This window comes from Trachinotus anak, unplaced genomic scaffold (assembly GCF_046630095.1).
Source record: "Trachinotus anak isolate AG129_WGS33_773 ecotype Australia unplaced genomic scaffold, CSIRO_AGI_Tana_v1 ptg000032l, whole genome shotgun sequence".
Lineage (NCBI taxonomy): Eukaryota > Metazoa > Chordata > Actinopteri > Carangiformes > Carangidae > Trachinotus > Trachinotus anak.
The window spans coordinates 27,145,376-27,159,357 of record NW_027273883.1 but is presented as its reverse complement, the minus strand read 5'-3'; the positions used below and the strand labels follow the sequence as shown (position 1 = coordinate 27,159,357).

General features: G+C 42.3%; 1 protein-coding gene across 4 annotated transcripts in view; it reads left to right on the top strand.

Moving 5' to 3' along the window:
* Positions 1-1,458: 1,458 nt before the first annotated feature.
* znrf2b (zinc and ring finger 2b) overlaps positions 1,459-13,982 on the top strand; it is a 41,095-nt gene continuing 28,571 nt past the window's right edge. For 2 of the 4 annotated variants that reach the window (XR_011686588.1, XM_071468233.1), the window contains exon 1: positions 1,459-2,429. Coding sequence is in view for 3 of the 4 variants with exons in the window: in XM_071468233.1 (XP_071324334.1) it covers positions 2,009-2,429 (421 nt within the window). In the remaining variant the exon portion in view is untranslated. The remainder of the gene's footprint in view (positions 2,430-13,982) is intronic. The other 2 variants (XM_071468234.1, XM_071468235.1) reach the window with 1 other exon arrangement.

Genomic DNA, 13,982 nt, shown 5'->3' with positions numbered 1-13,982 from the left:
ATCACTTACATATGCATTAATTTCAATACCCATACACTTATGTAGATGTTTAATACTCAACAGATTTCAACAAAATTATCAATTTCACCATTGACTATTTCTACATTTATCACAAGAACAGGCAACAACAAAGAAAACAATGCCACATTGTGCTTAGGGGCATTTTCACATGTAGGCTGTAGCTTGTTTGCTCTTGGTCTATAAAACGATATTTCAATATCAACAAATCTTTACACAAATTTCTTTTTAAAAAGCTGGTCTCTAAATAAATACAATAATTAACCAACCAATCTACCCTTGAAAATACAATGTAGGCTTATGTCCAAATAGCTTAGTGATTATTATAGCTTACAGATTACTGCAGGTGATGTAGCACATGTTCTTAAATAATTGTAATGCAGAACAAATACTAAAATTCAACTAAAGTAGCTTTATGTCTCATTTAGATCAGCTATGTGTGTTGTTAAAATAAATAGTGGGCCTGTCGTAAGATTTCAGTAAAATTAAATGAACCGTTAAACAGCTCTGAACTATTGTACTGAAATGACCATCAGTTGGCTTGACTACAACTACCAGTATATTTGGACGAAGGATTAAGAATTGATCATTTGCTAGGCTATATCTTAAAACCTTTGCTAATCAGTATACACATATAACAGTGGACGGGTCGTATATTTGCACATTTTCTTGTGACAAGTGACAGGTCAGCTTATGTTTCTGATAATGTAGACAGGATTACATAGATTTTAAAGTTTACCATTTTAAAGTTTTTTATGCCTAAATTATTCAACAGGGCATTGTAAATGTGACAGAGCATTTGCGCCCCTGTAATATACACCCTAAGCACTCAGATAATGGGTCGTATATAAATTTATATTTTTGGATTCAAAGGAACTAGCCTATCTTTGGAGTTCTCTTGTTTTCACTGATGATGGTATTTTACCCCAGACGAGCTTGCTTGTTGTAAAGCTTAATGGGCTGCTGCATGAGTGAGACAGGCTGTATCGAGATGTTTAATTTCACAACAATGACAACCAATGAGGCTCACCTATAAAGGCAGGTAAACCAGCAGTGGATGCTGCCCCACATTGGTACAAGGGAAGTCGCAGAGGGGCAGAGGCTGGAGCGTCTCACAGAATTAGAAATCAAAAGTAATTGTCAGGAATTATAACATGCTTTTAATTGAGAATTGATGCCATGGGCAAACATTTAAGAACTAAACGATAAAATTAGAAAAAGAAACACAACCAAAAAGTCTCCCAAAAACCTTATCCTTATTTAGTCAGAGGCCAAAAGGACAGGTGCTTGACATCCCTGTGTATTACCACATCCCAAAGCTGTTCAACTGGATTCAGGTTTCTGTTTACAGCTAGGTGTACCTGTGTCAACCCGTACACTTGAAACTCTCACGTCAATAAAAACCGCAATAGATTTATTTTGAAATTTCTGAGCGGAAATACTTGTGAGCTCAGCTAACTTGATGGCTAGCCTGCGCAGCGAGTCTCCTTGTGGCCGCTGATTAAACGGTTTTTTGCAGGACTTTCTACTCCATCACTTCCTCCGTACAAGCAATGTGTCAGCGGGCAGGGAGGCGTGAGGAGCCCGGCTCTTCGCTCCTTCATGCTGCTCGGGAGCCATGGCGGAGCGGACGCTGAGGAGAGAGCAGCGGCCGGAGCTCAGCGGGTCCACAGCGGCGGCTCAGACGAGGGACGATCCACGTTACCTGCAGCACGACCACAACTAGAACTGGCGGAATACAATGGTGACGGCGAATAAAGTTGTACACACATATTTAGCTGCTGTCACAGATGTGCGCTTCAACTTTTCACTAACTGCCATTGTGCTTCTCTGGACGGGGTCATAGCGGCGGAGTTTGTTTGGCTCCTCTGTCTTCCCGGGCGTCTGTCCTGTGCAGCCATCTGCCTCAGGCGTAAATCTGGCGCGCTGTCCCGCAGAGGCTCGCAGGGCGCCTCTTTAATATTTCAAAGCCGACTCAGTGGAGGTTAACATGGGGGCAAAGCAGAGCAGCCCAACTGCTAATCCAGCTGCCAACGGGCGGACCAGAGCCTACTCCGGCTCGGACCTGCCCTCCAGCACGTCCAGCAGCAACGGCAGCAACGTTAGCAGGACTACCGCCGGGGGCGGGAGGTACCATGCGTACAGCGCGTCCGGAGCCTCCGGAGCCACGTCCAGCACCAGCCAGCACCTTGGAGCCAGGGCCAGGTCTGTGGGGGGCTCCGGGGGGTCTGGAACCAGACCCCCGTCCGGCATCAACATTCCAAACAGCAGCGGAGCCTACAGCTCCCCGGAGTCCGGCGGCAGCAGCCCCGAGGAGGCGGCGGACAGGGAGCGCCCGGGCAGAGGGCACGAAGGTCCCCGCCTGCTGATTGGATCATTACCAGCTCACCTCTCTCCTAATCTGTTCGGAGGTAAGGGAGGCGCGGTGTGGACACGGCTCAGGGACACTGTCACCAAAATGTTCAAATCAAATAATCTGTCACAACGTTTTTATTGATTATGTGAAAACCTCCAAATGGTTCACAGCGGATTTTAAATAGGTGCAATGATGCTCTCCACTCAAAACTGATCCGAAAACATATCTGTTCATTAAATGAGAAAGTCAGAATCTTTACAGGAGCAGTGCAGGATATCAGGATTTTAGATGGCTGAGGTCATGACCCCGAGCCCAGCTCCCCTTCCTTAAAAAATTTGATCAGACACCAAACTAAAATATACTGAACTTATTCGGATTTCGTCATATTTAGTTGCTTTATTAACAGTGTAATAATTTTTTCACTCAGTTTTATTTCCAAACTTGTCCTCAGAGCAAAGAACTGAATCCTGCCCCAAGATATTGAATAATTTCTTTATTATTTCTCAACAGCAGTCAAATTTAATAAAACTGTAAAATGTAAACTGGAAAACAGGAGGTTCAGGCGTAGCTGTGAGACTCTGGAGCCAGTTCACATGGATGAATACTGGTGAAACACTTTGATGAATCAGTTGGACAATAGACAGTGTTGATTGTTGATTAATCGTTTGTTATTTATAAGGCAAACATGTTGGGCTGTTGTTCAAACTGTTTAAGACATAACTCAGAACTTGTTTTAGGAATTTTCTGCTATTTTTTTACAGTTTATCCACCAAACAGTTCATCAGTTGATAGAAAAAATAATTAACAAATTCATCAGAAGTGAAAATAATCATTAGTTGCTGACCTCAGGCTGGGCATCATTTCAATCTTCTCTATTCTCTAAACATTTCAGATGGTGACAGTCCGATCTGTATTATCCAGTGCTATTACCAAAACAATGTGTTCTAGTAGCCTAAATGATACTGATGACATTGCCTTGAGCTGGTGAATGGAGCCACCATGCAAAACGCTGATGTCTGTCCCCAGGTGACTGGAGGAGGCAGTGCAGCCGTCAGCCAGAGATTTATGAAACATCCCATCACAGGTTAAACGGATTCAACAGTCCACCTGCAATATCTGCAACAAGCTAATATTGGCTGATTTATCAGTCAGCAGCAGCTCTACTTGCTTTTGAAATTTGAGTTGATAAAAAAAAAAAAAAAAGCAAATAAGAATATGAAAAAGTAACTTTTCAACATGATTCATATTCAAAAAGACCTGAAAATCAGAACCAGACCCAGAGGGAACCAGACCCAGAGGGAACCAGACCTACAGGGAAGCACAGTTGTGCTGACATGTCTTACACAGGCAGTGATGGAGAGACTGTCTAGTGAGAGGGTGGTGCCTGCTGGTTTTATTGACATTCATGTGTGAGGACGGTGACTCATGTCCAAGCAGTGTTCAGATGAACAGCGTGAGCCTCAGTGTGAACGTCTCCTCGTTGATTTCATTGATCCACTGTGACTGTCTGAGGTCATCTGGTCACTGAGTCACTCAGGTCAGGCCCTGAGATTGATCATGTGACTCAGTCAGCTGCTGTGATGTCATTACAAACTGTGCAACAGCATCAACACGTCGGACACATCTCCCCTCATGCTCAGTCATCCTCAGTCCACCCAGCAGCTGAGCTGTGGTTCAAGGCTGCGCAGAGAAGTGAAGGTTTTGACCCTAGTTCCAGTTTTTAAATGCAGAGATTTGATTGGCTGGTGGGTTCTTCTGTCCCTGATAGTTCCTCGTTAAACCGAGTGAAATGGTGGAAAATGTTTGTTCATGCACCAAAGACAAAAATCCAGGGACAAGTGACAGACAGCTGCAGTCAGGCTGGACCGTTCACAGCAGAATAAAGAACATACAGGAAGTCATTCATCAGACCACAGGTCTAGCCAACCTTCACTTAAGTGCTCTGTGTCGTATGGTAATGTTGTATGGTACGGTGCACTCAAACTCATTCACACCCCAACAAATTCAAAACATCTGTCACCTCACAGTTACATCAGAGCATGGAGAGAGTCAAAGCTGGAAAACAAGGCACATATCTTCCGCTGGTGATTTGTCAGGTAGAAATAAACTGTCAGAGCTTCATATCAGTTTGCACAGAACAGTTATCATGCCCCACCTCTTACCAAAAGTTTGGTTTCGTGTCATAAAATGTACAAGAATTAATGTTAATCTGAAATATGTGGATCGAATTCAGCCTCTGAAGCTTCATATAAGAAACTGAACAGACATTCATCATGTAGTATCTTCACACCAGCTTCCATCCATCTTCACTGTTCTCATCCCCCATGAGTCCATCTCTTTATGTCGCCCAGTATTCACTTATTACGGTGACTGTAAATGGGTTTCAGAGCATCGTCATCAGCGAGTTGGGCAGGAAACAAAACAAATTGATTCACTATTGAGCAGACCAACAGGAAATGTGGTTTTTGTGCCTTTAACTACACAAATGACCAAAGTAATGGTTGGAAGATGTTCATTAAGTCAAGAGGGACTCCTCCCAGTCAGCTCCACTGGTCTGGATGGTCTGAATGGATTTTATATGGTGCACAGTTCAGGGTGGTGGATAGTTGCACACAGCTCCCACTGATAATGTGTTATAGCTGCTCAGTTAATTGTCAGGCTCTACAATCACTGTGTGTTCAGAGTTTCCGTGTGGGACAAGGTGACAGAAGACAGAGCTGCAGCCTGGTGTCTCTGAGCGGGAAATGCATCATGTTACTGCGCTAATGAATCTTTTAGAGATGAAAAAATCAAACAGAGGCTGTTCAGAGTCTCCTTTCATGATCGCACACAGCTGATCAATAATACTGATGAAATCCTGCACTGATCCACTGCGGTTTTGCCTGCAGTCGTATCTAACGTGAGTTTCTGCTCTGATGTAACACGTCTGGAGCCGCATTGATCAAACATTGACAGCACAGAGTCTATAAACAGCAGGAAGACGCCTTTATCGGGTAACATCCACAGCTGATCACATGACTGATCACACGTAAGAGCCACTCAGAAACTGACCCTACGCCTGCCTTAGTGTACTGTCAATAGTTTGTTTTTCAGCAGGAACATGTAGAATAATCATTTATTTGTGTGAAATCTTTAAATCTGCAGGAATAATTAACACTAATGAACAATCTAAGATTTTCATGGTGTACAAACATATAAGCAGATATGAAATAATATGAAAGTGGCTGAAACAGAAACAAAATGTTTCTGTTGGAGACGTTCTGCTGCTGGTAGCTGAGGTTCGACAGAGTTCCACACTGACTCCTCAGACAGTGATTGTAAATCACATCAGCGTCAGGTTCATTTTGTTGTTTGTTTGCAGCCTGATGAATAACATTTAAAAAAGAACATGGTGTCAAATGCTAAAATGCAAGTCATAGACTAGAACTGCTCTGTTCTGAATTGTTTTTCTGATGACAGTTATCATCAGAGGGAAAACAGAGCGTGCTCAGTTCTGCCGGTGTCCTGCAGTCACCGGAGATCCACTCTTAACTCAGCAGCCCTCTGCAGCTCCGAGCTTCTGTGCTGCCCATTCATGTTTGTGGACTTTCAGTTCGTTCCTCACCACCTTCGCAGCTAATACTGTGTCATCATCATCACTGCTGCTGGCTTCTCACTGGACTCCCATGTGTTGTGTTAGCGACCAGAGCTGACAGGCTGAGATGGGTGTGTTCAGGAGGAAAAATGTGTGACATGCAAATTTACTGTGAAGCAGTATTCTGACTGGTTTCCAGCAAGTAGCTGCATTTCTAAACCCAGATAAGATCCAGAATGAAGCCTGTTCAGGTTGCACACGCGGGATTGTGTGTAACTGAGAAACCTGCCTGCACCTACCCACTGTATTGATTATATTGTATTGCATTAGGCACTAAAAAGAACAGTGGTGGGTTATTCACGTCAGTGTGCATGTAAGACAGTGTATTCACTAAAACAAACGTGTGCACACTCTGCAGGTTGTGCACACAGGTTGTTAATGTGAGTGTGAGTCAGCAGACAGGCGCATAATAATTAACTTAGTTTCCTTTCTCATCAGTGGCACACACACACAAACACACACGTGTTAGCAGGTTGTTTGGTGTTCTCTCTTTGTTAAAGGTGTTGGATCTTAATTTACAGACTCCTCTGGATTCGGCAGCAGAGCAGCTTCGCCACGTTCAACTCAACAAATAACTCAATGTTCAGCTTGTTCACTGAAGTGCGCTGAAGAAGTGCATTAGAGAAATACAGCTTTATGTTAAGTGCTCTGCATTAACTCTACACAACCACCTGATGAATGACACAACAAGACCTGTATTTCACCCAGTGTACAAAATGTACACCAAGCTCACTGTTTAGGTTTGAAACTCACTGCATCAGCAGTGATGTTGGATGTTTCAGGATTAGAGGGTGCTGATGGGTATCAAAATAAGAGCGTTTATCTTTAAACATACTCAAAAAATTCTGAACAGAACACTGAAGGAAAGATGTGTATTACAACATCCCATGTGCCCACAGGCCCACATCTCCTGTGTCATACACCCCATTAGTGATATTAGTTAGAATTAGTCTGAGCCTCTCTTCTGATTGGCTGACTGTTTTATAAGTAATCCAATAAAAATATAGCAGATTTCAGGTAAACACTCAGAGAAACCAAATCCTGTAAGGTGGGATGGTGGGTCCAGGTGGGCGGGGCTTTTGGGCATGGCTGAGAGCAGTGACTGCTTTATTCTGACATCACAAAGTTCCAGAAGTCCTGACGGCTGGTTTTAAGGCTCAGTTTCTGAATACAGGCTGTGTGCATTTCTCTGTGGACTGAGGCTTTGATACTTTTACAGTATTAATATAGAACCTAGACCTGCTTTAGAATCACAAACACATGGACATCTACCTTTAGACTGTGTGGACCTTTAAATTCATCAGTCTGCTGTGTGGTGACATCAGACAGTAACAGTTTGCTGAAAAGACACAGACATTGCACGTCTTATCATCATCATGTGCACAAAAAGCATGTTCCTGGAAGAGTACACTACACCATCAGGCTGCCACAAAAAGGTCTGAGCTGAACCCCTGATGTCTTCAAGTCCTAGAATCAAACCTAATCATAGAATTTAAAAAGGTTACAGACCAGCTGAAGGCTTGTACAGGCCATTTCCTGTACAAGCACTCTGTGTGTACAGGAAGATAATGTCACAGTCCAAAGTCTGAAACCATTCTGTGTGGGTTGTGCGACTGTAAGCTGTGAGCTCACAATGGAAATGCTTTCCTGCTGTGAGTGTGCGCTTTGATTGAATGCAGCTCCCAATCACAGAGTCTGATAAGAGCTCAGCAGCCTAGTTTTGTCCGTTTGCAGAGGTGGGAGTAAGTCACACATGTGCAAGTCTGGAGTCTTAACCTTCTCAAACAAGTCCCTAATTACTGCGGTGGGAATAAAGTCAAGTCGAGTCCCTGCTTCTGTTTCATTTTCAGCCTTGCAGATGCTTTCAACTTATAGGGCTTTGTAATATTTGACATCTTGTGGCAATCAATAATATGTGTTAATGTGCAGTGTCAGATGGCAGCATGTGAAACAAATGGTCACAGTTTGTCACAATGTTTTGCTGATGTGCAGACATGCTGCGGTAATATGGACTTCTTATGTCGCATTTCCTGCCTTATTTTGAAATGACTTACCTTGTGTTTCTGTTGTGTTGTTTTACTGCCTGCCTTTGTGTTTACCCCACTGTTTGTCTGCGCCACCTGCGTCTCATTAATTAATAAGTCGTCAGTGTATTTATAGCCTTGTGTTTCCTTTGGCCAGTGTTTCTGTGTTGCTGTTAGCACTTTCACTGCTTGATCTCCCAGTTAATTTTGCTACATTTATGTAATTACCCGCTGTACATTAAACTCACACTACTTCTGCTCAGACTCTCATAGCTCTCTCCTTTTAGCGATTTTTCTCGCTAATCCTACAGTTGTTTACACACTATTCAGATCTGCTAGCTACTTTACCTTAGCAGTTAGCGATGGCTTCTCTCTCTCTTCCTCTCTCTGCTCAGTGTGTCTTAAGTTTAGTTATTATTTTAGTGGTAACGGTGCATGTAATAAATGTAGTTAGCTGTGACAGAGTGGCTCGGTTAATTGGAAGCACAGCTCCACACCATCGTTATCTGCTGTAGTTAGCCAGGCCCCAGTAGCCGGATCTTTATGAAAAGTGCCCTGAGATAACGTCTGCTGTGATTTGCCCCTACATAAATATACCTAACTTGATTTAACTTGATGTATCCGTTAAGTCTCTGTTTTTTCATATGAAATGTCAGCTGGGAATTGTGTAAGCTGATTTGCATTACATAGCTTAAAGTTAGCTTTTTAGCTAACGGTTGACCAGGCAATAAGTTAGCTAAGAAGACACATAAATCCGCCTTTCTTTGTGGGTTTTGCAGTGATGGATGAAGTTGGATGTTGTGGTTGTGTCACTGATTTTTGAGCTGCAGACTTTTCCTACCACCGTTCTCGTTTTACCACCACCATTGTCAACATAATCCTTCAGTCCAAACTTTTTTATTTTAATACTAGCGCCCCTCATGATAGCTGCCATGTTGGCCTCTGCTGCGCCCCAGTGGGTTGCCAGGTTTGCGTTCAGTGCACTAGAAATTATCTAATCATGGTTCAAAAGCAAAACAGAATTTCTCAATATCAAGAAAAATGCAATTATCTGATTAAAAAGTCAAATCCTTCAGAGTCATCTGTCTCAAGTCAAGTCTCAATCATGAATACCACATCAAGCAAGCGTGAAGTCCTCAAATTTATGACTGGAGTCTGACTCAAGTCAAGTCATGTGACTCTCGTCCCCCATCTCTGCAAGTCTGATACAGCTGCAATAGCAAACTTTTGATCTTTTGGATGTGCTCATAGTTGACTGGGCTCAGAGTAACAAACTGGATTTAGGGACCTTTGAAGGACTTTATGTGGGCAATCAAAGATTTCCCTTATGCAACTCATCTATTCTCCTGTTTCCCTGCAAAAACCAATTATAGTTGGGTCAGAGGTTTATTAAATCAGCCTTAAATGTTTTGTGGAGCTGTAGATTTTCTCAGATGTGTTCTGTATGTCTCTCTACAGCAACAGCAAAACCAGCTGAAATATTTAAGGAGGTGAGAGACAAGCCAATGTCTTTCTTTCACCCTAACATTTTTCATGAGAGCAACTGAATGCAACACTATGACTGAGTCTTCCTGGATTCAGTTTGGACATTAGAAAAGGGGTTTCACTGTTAAACAAGCACTTAGATAGATAGATAGATAGATAGATAGATAGATAGATAGATACTATTTTATTTATATAATTTGGTATATTATTAGGTATAATTTGGTCCTAGTTGATGTTAGTTCAACTAGCAACCTTGACAATACGCAAAACTTGAGATTTGAAGGCTCTTGGTTTGATTGGAAACCCAATACTTTCATTTAAAAGTGTAATCCTCTGGCTCTCCGTTTGCTATTACCAGTGTGCCATGAATCTTGTGATAGGTTGGGCCACAGAGGATCAACCCATTGGAGCCTTCATTACCCAGGAAAAGGATGCATTATAGGGAGCCTTCAAAATGGGACACCCTGGTTGCACCGCTATGTCTTCAAATGCAACCTTTGAAGGATGCAGGCCCTGAAATGGGACACAGCCAAAGTATGACGTCTCATTAGCCACTTTTCAATCTCAGTACGTTTGATATAATGACTATTACAGCATCGAAGGGGAGCTGATATTGCATAACACTTTTAGTTTTTGTTCACAATGTTTCACATTGTCCTTGTGTGTAGGAAATCAGTCATAATTCATAAAAGAGAATTCTGAAAAAAATACATCCTGTAAGCCACATAAAGGAGTGCTGCAGTATCTTTCTAGGACTGAATTCTTAGAACTGCTAAACAGAGATAAGTAGATCATTACAGAAAGGCGAGCCTGTAACAGCATGCAGCATTTGTCCCCATTTGACTTGTGGTTAAACAGTACCAGCTGCTCTGGTAGAACACTGTGCCTCACCTAAGTCAAGGTCTGATGGTTAAGTTGCCACATCTGACAATATTTAGAGGTTAACTGTCTGTGAAATGCTCTACATATTGTTATTTTTGATAAGGTTGTGATGTTAGAAGTAATTAGAGGCTGGTTTGATTCAGCCCCTTTCAGCAGATCTATCACTGCACTACCTTGTTATTAAATGCCATTTCCATATTATATGCCATCATCAGTATCAGTAATAGCTGTATTACCAATCTTGCTGTTGTGAAGATTTTGTTCCATATAAACATTTATTTATGATCTGGCTGATGCAGATTGTCCTTTACAATGTTGTTGACTTTTTTGACAAGGGGCTCTTGAAGGAAACCTTTTAAAAGGAGCAGAGCAGCCATAGTTTCTGATGTTTATGGGCAGATGAGATCAGCGTTTAAAGGGAAAATGTGTACTAAAATTGAATTCACATACAGTATGACACCCCTGTGATACTGCTCAGCTCTGTTGTAATTTATGACCTCATAAATTGTGGCAGCGTCCTCTGGAGGCAAGCCCTGGAGCTGCTCCACATACAGTGAATGGTGAAATAACTCACTGGCATATGGGGACATTTTCTGATTCACAGCTAGAGGCCCTTAAACACATCTGAATGACATGTTTCCAAAAACTAGGTTCACTCACTAGTTCAAGCAGTGTCACCTGATGACATCACCTTTGTTAAGTCTTGGCGGTCAGACTCTTATGTGTTGTAACAGCAAATGTCTTTGGACTTATCCGTCCAAAATACTTGCAGTAGCATAATGTGAATTCTGTTTTGTTTTGGATTTTCCCTTTAAATGCTCCCAAATGAGAGGCAGATATCTAGTGACCTGGCGGTCAGTGATTTCATTTGTCATTAAATGCGGCACTTAACTTTTGTTAACTCTTGCTAACATCCACAGCTACATGGACAAGGCTGTCCGCAGATGAGTCAGCGCACATTTATTGTTAGTTAGCCATATGAGCGCAGGCATCAGCCAATGCGGAAAGTCTCAAAATGCCTATGATCAGTCAGATTCATCATCAACCACCACCTAAAGCTAACAAAGTCAAACTGACTACAAACAGAAACTAATGTACTGCCACATCTACTAAATAAGTACAAGTTTGGTGTGTGAAATAAAACCTTTGTGTCATTATTTCTGTCGACTGATGTGAAATGTGGACGTAAAGTTGCAGACATTTAAATCAGCTCTGAGGTGTCCAAAGCCATGTGCAAGTTACACATTGTACATTCTCATAAATAGCGCTTACATAAAGATTGCATTTCTTTTTATGTATGTAAGTCTGAATTTCGCATTAGTGCACGCTATGTCAGTTTATCTCATGACTCATGAAGGGTGTTGTAGACAGAACACTTGGTAAATTCCTTTTTGTGTATCTTTGTGTCATTTCATTCCTTTTGATGAGAATGAGCAGGAGGCAGTTTTTCTCAGAGATTATTCAAAGAAGCTGGCTGATGCAGCCCGTCTTCAAAGCAAGGTTGGATTTGTTGTCTGTTTTCTGCAGAGCTGGCCAAGAGGCTTGTGAGGAGACTGTGAGGGCTCTGTCTCAGTTTTTTACTGTTATCATTATTCATGAACAAGGACGCAGTGATCTGGAGCCTCTCTCCTACTGAGAACTACAATATTGTGTCTTACTGGAGAAATGTCCACAGGTCCGTGTGAGGTCTCAGGGAGATCATGCACCACAGAGCTGGGCCGGTGTGGTGTTAGTGGCTAAGTCAGTCCAGGTTAGCTGAAATCTACCTTGATGAGATAAGCCTGTGGCTACCCAACCTGCTCTGCTAATCTCTGCTGCTGAGTGCCTTCATTTGAATACTGCAGCAGATGTGTGCTGATGTCTCACTGTGTGGATGTAGCAGCTGTGAAATCACAGGTTTCTGAAGAGATGTTTTTGAGGTTTGGCTTTGGGTTTGATGCTCAATCTTTCCTCCTTCACAACGTTTGAGAGCGTACTTCTACATAACCACCTGGCCAATCATTGTGGGGCTGGGCAATATGACTTAAAATCAATCACGAGGTGAGGTGGGTGTCTGCGTCACTGTTTCCAAAAGTCTCTGGTTCTGCCTGTCCAGACTTCAACACAACCCCAGAGTTTTCAAACTAAAATGGGTGAATGCACACGAATGTTAGTTGTAGAGATGTTCCAATCCCAATATTTTACTTCCTGATACTGATACCAATACCTGAACATTTCTCACACTAGTTGTCCAAACACTAGTTGCCATCCCTTCAGATTAAGGGTTTGCATACCATACACGTTACCTTTTTACTAGTGGGGCCTTTCAGTGTAACATATTGCCAAATTGCTGACACTATTTACAGGAAATTCATTTTTCTTCATTCATTTTTATCTGGGATTGAAACTATAAAGTTTATTAATAAATGACACAGTATTGGATCGGTGCAAAGACTTGTTTACTTGCCAATACCTGGTATTTTAGGCAGTATCTGAGGCATTTCCAATACGAGTATCAGTATCTGAACATCTCTAGTTAGTTGGAGCACGTAACTGAACATGACATGAGTTTTTTATAAGGGGACAGTTCATGAAAGCATGAATTGGAGAAAGTAATAACCAAATTAACCGACTCGAACAAGATTAAGTTGGTGCCGGATTGTCTGTTTTGAAAGGTCACAAATATTGTCAGACACATTTGAAAGGTGTGGGGCGACAGCACTTTAGACTCTGTCAGATGAGTCAACAAGCACTGAGGCCTTAAGGCTCAGCATCTGCAGCTTCCCACTGGCTTTGGCCCACTGAAATTCATTCATGAAGGGCACAACTGTACTTTGTCTCCAAGAGCAAATCCACTTCTCACTGTGATGCTTTTGAAACGAACAGATTTTGGTCCTGAAGTTTCACTGTTATTGCAAATGCTGATGTGAATGAGCCCTTAGGTATTGATATTAGCAACTGCTCAGTCCACACTGTGTAAGAAAATAGGCCCTCATAGAGAAACGTTTCTGTACTTGTCAGTGGATCATTTCAAGTGCAGCAGGAAGGAATTACAGATGAGACAAAGACGTACAGGTGACATGAGCTTTCTGCAGTTTTCATGAAAATGTAGTGACTCCTCTAGTTTAACCGCATTTCCATGTAGTGTGACCATACACTACATCCATAAAGCTCAGAAATAATGCCCATGGCTCCACCTCCTACACACAGTCTGCACCTCTTGTCAGGCAGAGAGAACGACAGCTGGGTGGGAGCAGGTCATGGGCCGGTCCCACACTCTCTTCCCCATTCAATCAGCCTCCTAATGCAGGGAGGGCCAACCGCCAGACACTAAAAGACAAAAAATAGCCACATCATCTATGCACCCTTTACTTATTTTAATACATTTACTAATCATATTGATGTACCTGGCTGAGAGAGAAAAAAGGAAAACCGAAAATCAACTTTAGTCTGTTATTAGTGATGTGTGTGAAACTACACAGCGTAGCAGAGTGTAGGGCTGTCACAAGAACCGATACTTCAGTACCAATACCAAAATGTGACGCTGCCCATTCTCTATAGTATCGTTTGTACTGAATGTACCATACATGTCTAACCCTACTGG